This window comes from Lipotes vexillifer, unplaced genomic scaffold (assembly GCF_000442215.2).
Source record: "Lipotes vexillifer unplaced genomic scaffold, Lipotes_vexillifer_v1.1 scaffold1309, whole genome shotgun sequence".
In the NCBI taxonomy this organism is placed as follows: Eukaryota; Metazoa; Chordata; class Mammalia; order Artiodactyla; family Lipotidae; genus Lipotes; species Lipotes vexillifer.
The window spans coordinates 172153-178923 of NW_006777513.1; the positions used below are offsets into that span (position 1 = coordinate 172153).

The 6771-nt window shown below is 61.0% G+C and overlaps 1 protein-coding gene across 1 annotated transcript in view; it reads right to left on the minus strand.

Annotated features, from left to right (window-relative positions):
- Nucleotides 1-567: 567 nt before the first annotated feature.
- The window catches only part of RASGEF1A (RasGEF domain family member 1A), a 39411-nt gene continuing 33207 nt past the window's right edge, over nucleotides 568-6771 (minus strand). Inside the window, exons 4-13 of the mRNA XM_007451158.1 lie at nucleotides 6415-6552; nucleotides 5357-5578; nucleotides 4674-4748; nucleotides 4236-4328; nucleotides 3623-3725; nucleotides 3457-3536; nucleotides 2497-2688; nucleotides 1745-1868; nucleotides 1232-1304; nucleotides 568-903 (exon numbers count right to left, since the gene is read on the minus strand). Of these exons, the coding sequence (XP_007451220.1) occupies nucleotides 879-903; nucleotides 1232-1304; nucleotides 1745-1868; nucleotides 2497-2688; nucleotides 3457-3536; nucleotides 3623-3725; nucleotides 4236-4328; nucleotides 4674-4748; nucleotides 5357-5578; nucleotides 6415-6552 (1125 nt within the window). The 3' untranslated portion in view covers nucleotides 568-878. The remainder of the gene's footprint in view (nucleotides 904-1231; nucleotides 1305-1744; nucleotides 1869-2496; nucleotides 2689-3456; nucleotides 3537-3622; nucleotides 3726-4235; nucleotides 4329-4673; nucleotides 4749-5356; nucleotides 5579-6414; nucleotides 6553-6771) is intronic.

Consider the following 6771-nt stretch of genomic DNA (forward strand, 5'->3'; position numbering starts at 1 on the left):
TAAGTTGCTCTTTTTGACTTTGTACTTGAGTTTCAAGATGGCTTTATATGTCCCCATCCTTAATTGTACTTCGTATTCGCTTCATTACAGCTAAGTAATATGTCAAAGTTACAGCCTGGAAAACGGACAACCCCATGACTCCCTCCTCACGTTATTTTAGATTTTCTCTTTTCCTAAAATGAAGGTGAAGAACAATTTGCCAGACATCTTCCAACAGAAAATACGCTGCCAGGTGTCCCCCTGCCCTCCCCCCAACCCCCATAAATCCCTGATAAAGGAAAATGAAAATGTAAACTTTGGAAAGCCCGTAGTCAAGGTTCACTTCTGGAAGTACACAAATGAGACCTCCGGGCCACCCGAGCCCTTCTTGCCAGAACCTTGTGGGCCTGCGCTTTGAGGGCAGAGCTTCCCCGGTGCCTCCAGCGGCACTGGCTGCAGGCGAGAACGGGCCCGCCAGAACCCTCTAAGGCACTCACCCCGACATCAGAGACACTGGCTGGAAAGGAGGCAGGGCTCACGTTGGTTTTGGTTGGGTTTTTTTAAATATTTTTTTGTAAGATGTTTGTTTGTTAATAATCAAAAGTAGAAAATAAAAATCTACATTTCATTAGAATAAGATGTTATCATGGATGCCATCTCCCATGATACTCTTTCCCCACCCCTCCCCAAAGCAGGGCCCTGCCCTGTCATAAACAAAAAGCTTTAAGTGCCAAAGGTTGATGCATGAAATAATTACTTCTTTTTTTTTTCATAAAAGTTAGTTATGTACAAAACGGACCCCAACCAGTGAGGCCTCATCTCAACCCATTATCACTCAAGATTAAAACTCAGTACGTAGGTGTGCTTAATCCCAGCGTCTGCAGGCTGCATCCGTGCCTTCAGGCTCTGTTAAGGAGAGTGGTCCTAAAGGTGAGCAGGGAACAAGGAAGTGGTCAGGCGGCCGGCAGGCCCTTCCCCTGAGCAAGCAGAGGGCAGGCTTGGGCTACTAGGGGAAGGCCCGGCTGCCTAGAACCGCCCACTGAGGGAGGGGTCAGGGACATTCAAACCCCCAAGTCCTCATCCTGCACCGGGGATGCCTTCCTCTCCCCAGTCTGCAGAGAGGTGCCCTCGGCCACCTTTCAAAAGGGCAGACCCATCATGCTCCCCCCCACCCCGTCCTTTCCCTTCCTTGTAGACTCTGGTATGGGGCTGGTCTTGGGGGCTCACCGGACTGTTGCTGGAGTTCTCCTACCTGAGGGTCTTCCAGCTGTCCTTTTCCATGTGGTTCTCGGGACCTTCACTTTCAAAGGAGGCGATGAAGAGAGCTGAGAGACGAGAAGCCCCGCAGAAGCCATGTCCACACCCGGTCAGTCTGCCTCCCACCCCGGTTATCCCTTCTCAAACTCTCCCTCCCAGGGTGGAGCGAGGCCCGGGAACGATCTCCTAAACCAAGGGGGCAGCAACTTCGGGCCTCGGCTGGTCCACAGGGCTCTGCTGCATGGGGTTCCTGGCAACCTGCCTGGGGACTCTGAGACGTTTCCTGGTTCTGCAGCACTGGCCTGACCACGTACTGGCTCTCTCAAGTGGCCTCGGGAGCCTGATCTTTTCTTGTCCTTATCCTTCACCTGCCATACACCCACGGCCCACCCTCATGCACTCAGCCCTGTGAGCTGAGCTTCCCCAGCGTAGCATGGGAATAACAACCCCGGGAGGGCACCCTGCACGAGTCAGGGTGACCTCCACAGTGTGCAGAAGTGGACCTCACCTTCCTCGCTGTAGATGGGAGCCGTCAGCAGGTAACTCTGAATCTTCTTGTCCTTCTCGAAGGGACACTCTACCTGTGTCCATGTCATGAACTCATGGATCTGTCTGGAGATGTCCCAAAATTTCTGAAGGGGCAGAAGACCAACTGGATGTTCATTTGTCACCTTAAGCTTGAAAACCCTGGTTAGGGCAGGGGACGTAGGCTCTGGCTTCGGTCGGCTGATCATTTCCCTGGTCCCAGAGAGATTGGACGGTAGCCCTACAAAGCTGACTCCGTAGCCACGGAAGCACTCTGTACAACAACAGAGCCAGCCGGTGTCTCCAAGGCCATTCAGTCCTGCCCTCTGCCTGAGCCATCGGGCTGCAGCCAGGTCTGTGCTTCTGCTGTGCAGGACCCCCAAGAAGCCCCTCATCTGTGACTCCAGGCTGAGGCAGGCATCCCAAACACACCCAGCACAGCACCACCAACCAGAACACCCCAGGATCTCACTCGGGGGCCCTGTGGCTCCTAGCACTGTAACCAGATAATCCACCCAGAACTGGGGCCACCCTCATACCTTGAGGTCACGGCACCCATGACCCACCCTGGAGCCTTCAGTCCTAAAAGGCCCTTCTGCCACAGGGCCTCGGCCTGGCAGCTCTCATGGCACAGACAGATGCTGCCTGTCCTAAAGCAAGGCCAGGAAGTCTGCCCTACCCTGTGCTGGGACAGCCTGGCCCCTTCCCCTCAGACCACAATGGGGCTGAGCTGACCTTGAAGTTAATGTGTCCATTGGGCAGGTGGTTGGTGTGGATTTTGTGCAGGAAGTAGATGTCCTTAACGAAGAGGTTGAACACAGGGATGACGATCTTCTCCCGGCTGCTGTTGGCCATCTGGGATCTCTGTGTGGCCCCCTGCAGGGCTGTGCGGTAGTTGCAGAAGTTGCTGGATGGGTCCATGTGGTGCTGTGGGCAGACGGGAGGATGTGGTGGGCACTGCTCCCCCTGCACCCCTCAGAACTGCTCAGGAGGCCCCTTTGCAGGAAACAGCTCGGGGTGGCCCTGTACCGTCACCAGAAGAGGCCTCCCCTCCAGGAGTGAGCACTGGGGAAGGAAGCCCAGAGGCACGTGTCTGAGCACTGGGCTGGGGCTTTCTGGCTTTGGGTCCAGGCGTCACGGGGCAAGCTGTAGAGAAATCTTGAAGCTCACGCACACCTCCTCCCTGCCCTGCCAAGTCTGGGTCTCCCCTCCTTCCTTTCAAAACCTTCCTTTGCCCTTGTGCTTTCACAGAGACCTCCCAAACCTGAGCAGCTCCACAAGACACACACTTGCAAAAACTGGATTCTCTGATCAAATACATCTGGTCAAGGCTGTAGACTCGCCTGTCAGCCTCTGGGCCCCCGAGACGGTCCGGAACCATGGAAGTCGAACGAGGAAAAGGCCAGTCTCTGCTCGGTCGGCACTGCCCAACCTGGGGCTGTCGGCCTGCTTTTGCCGACAAACTCCTTGCTGATCTTTCCCCTGAGCTTTGCTTTAGGCGATGCCAGATCTGACTCAAGTCCCAAGGGCCGAGGAGAGCATGGGCTACCTGCCTCCTGGGGGCGCCGCGGCCAGGTCAGCGGACACGCCCAACATCAGACGGCACTTGGGGCAGCAGGCCCTCAGCAAGGGGCCAGTGCGTGATGGGACGCCCGGCCCTCCTCAGGCTGACTCGGGACACGACGGGGTGCCTACCTCTAAGACGTCGAACTTGGCCGTCTTGACTTTGGACCAGGTTTTCTTCAGCCTCGCCACAGGACTGAGGTTCATGCCAGCTGCAGGGGGCGACAGCTAGGGTCAGGGCGGGGGGAGATGGGCCACACCGTGCTGGAGGGGGCGCCCCCGGGGCCCGCACACTCACAGATGATGGCCATCATGGAGTTGAAGTTCCCGATGTTGAAGCACTCTCGGGCCACGTCGATGAAGAACTCCAGCATGCGAGTCCGATGCTTCTTCTTCACCACCTGGAGGGCGGCCAGACCGCTCAGCGCGGTCCCCGCCGGGGGTCGTCCCCTCCCGCGCCAGCCCCCGAAGGGGCAGTGCCCTGGGCCCAGGGAGGGGCCTCCCCAGCAGGGAGCTGCCCTGGGCCCTCAGAGCTGTCAGGCCGGGACGGACGGAGAACCCCCGGGAGGGATTCTCGCAGGCTGCAGAGGCAGGAAATGCAGCCATGGCATTTTCGATGCGGGGCAGAGGGGCAGAGGGGCAGGAGGGCAGGCTGAGGGGACCAAGGGAGACCCAGATGAGCTGGCAGGCCATGCTGGGCACAGGATGCCTCCCCGGATGGGTCTCTGTTGTAATTTAAGGCATTACTCTTGGGGTTTGGCGCTCCCAGGGCCCTGGCAATAAAAGCTTCCTGTCTCCACTTGCAAAGTTCCGTCCCCTGCGGGGTACAGGGGTCAGAGCCCCAGGCGGCACGGTGGGGTCGGGAGGAGACGGGGCCGGCCCTGCTGCTGTGTGCGCCACGCGGCACTTACCCGGCACACCTCGGTGGCCACCAGCATGCTGAGGCAGTTGAACCAGTTGTCGTAGGCCTCCAGGCTGTAGGTCTTAATCAGGTCCCCTCGGCACTGTGGGGACACAGTAGGTCACAGGGAGCCCGAGGACCCTGCCCGTAGCTGCTGCCCCAGCCCCACCCTCAGAAGGAGCTGTGGCCAGAGGAGGAGGGGGGCGGCTGCTGGACTGGCCCCCTGGGCCTGCCCGGGTCTCCCAGGATGCCCCCACCCGGCCCTCCAGGGCTCCCCGGCAGCATGCAGCACCCTGCGTGGCCGTCCACCAAGCCCTGGGGCAGGCGCTGGGAGGCCAGACCTACGTGTGTCAGGTTGTGAGGCCCGACACTCCGGAGGCGCTCAGGCGTCTGGGCGAGGCCCCCGCACCCTCCCCCCGCCACCCTGGAGCACGCCGCAGCCCCTCACCCTATGCTTGTCCCGAGAGTCCATGTGGCTGACGATCTGCATCAGGTCCTCAGGGTGGATGCTGCTGACCCTCTCCTGGGTGGAACGGGGAGAGAGCCCAGGAGGAGTGACAAGCCGGCCACCCTCAGGCAGGCCCCACACGCAGCGTGGAGGGCGGGTCGAGAGCAGCAGTCACGACCTCCCTGCAGGCGTGCCCCTCAGCCACGCCCCTCCTCGATCAGACCACCCAGACAGTGGGCAGGCCCCCCAGGTGTACCCCAGGGTCTGGAAGGCCCTCCCCTGGGAGGCGAGAGCCTCAGCAGTGGCTGCTATGTGCAGGGCCCCTGCCCAGCCCGGGCACAGGCAGGATGAGGGGACGGGGTGGGGAGAGCTGTCCCCCTTGAAACCCTTCACCTCTTCCCGAGCCGCTCCTCCATCCTGAGACCACTGCAGTCCCCATCGCCCCTGCCCCTCCCGTTAACATGGGGCTGCTGTGATCCTGGGGACCCAGGTACCAAGAAACCCTCTGCTCAGGTGGACACACAGCCGCCAGAGGCAGCGCTTGGGGCTGCCAAGCGGGCTTCCCGACACCCCTGTCCGGCTGGCAGGGGAAGGCCCTGTGGTGCCATGTTGGGAAGGTGCCGGCGTGAGCATCAGTGAACACGCCCCAGCCCGTCCTGGGAAGGGCGCACTGCAGCACTGACCAGCTCGATGTGAGTCAACTGCTGGGCCAACACCAGGGGGTCGCAGCACACGCCCAGGATGTCCTTCTGTGCGGCTGGCGGCTTGGCCTTGAGGATGGGCCCCTTGTCCATGGCCGGTGAGCGGAGCTTCTCACGCAGCTCCTGAAGCTGGCTCCGGGCAGCCAGGGACAGCAGCAGGCTCTGCGTCATTTGGGCGATGGCCTTCTTCACCGTGCCATTCTCCTGGGAGGGGCGGGGGTGGAGAAGGTGCTGGCCTGGGCTGGCGGCAAGACCTGCACCGCGCCGGAGGAACCCATCTCGTCTCCAGGGACGTGTCTAACTTTGAGCCCACGTCCCCTACCCAGACCTGCCATGAGCACTGGGGCCTCTTGACGGCCGAGTGGGACACAGTGTGGGCTCCGCCGAGGCTGCAGGGGAGGGTGAGTCCACAGCCGTCCGGAGGAGAAGGGAGCTGAAGGCCAGGGCTAGGCTTCTGGGTGGCGGCCGGCTGAGCTACTTCTCGTGGCCTTTCCACCGCAGGAGGGGCCCACGGTAGGGACGAGGGACTCCAGAAGGGCTCCCTCCAGGGCTAGGAGCCTTCCTGCCCTGGCTGGGAGCAGCCCTGGCCCTGCCCCACTCTCCCTGGGCTTTGAGCCCTCAGGAAGGCAGAAGGTGCTGAGCACACGGAGCCCAGGCTCCCGCGATGGGGGCTGGCGGCAGGACCAACCTCTCTGGAGGGCCCGTCTCAACGCTGCAGACCAAGCGGGAGCTGGGAGCCGGAAAAGGTGGACAAGGCCTCTCGCTAGGCCCCCACTCCACCCACCCAAAGAGCGGGAGAAGGTGGGGCCTGGGATCACCCCGCTCGGGCCACAGGGTCTCCCGCGTGCGCAGGATGCCGAGGGCAAGTCTGGCCGGTTGCTGGCCAGCTGAGCCGCCCTCACAGGACTGAGGGGCAGATGGAGCCACCCAGCAGTCCTCTTGGGAGAGTGACAGCAAAGTGGACCACATACAGAGCTGTCTCTGAAGACCCACCCCTCCCTCAGACAAGGAACTCTGCCAGGCTCCGAGGAGGACCTCACCTCGTCACACTGTGTGACCCGGTGGGTGATGGCTTTCAGTTCGGCCATGGCCTTCTCGTCCTGGAAGTCGTAGGGGAAGGCCTCTGTCCACTCCTTCAGTAGCTGCACGATCTTGGCTGAGAAGGACTTCAGCCTGGCCTGGGGCGGGGTGCGGGGGGTCGGGGGATCGGGGGATAAAGCAAGGTCTGACCCTCCAGAGTGGGCAACAAGATGACAAGCGGTACAAGCACACCCCAGTTCTGCAACACCCTCTGACCCATTCCCCCACAGGACCTGTGTCCTCTGCCCCAACGCTGGGGTGAGGGCTGCTGGGTAGGGACATCCTCCACCCTGTCCACCTGCGGTTTTATCATTCCT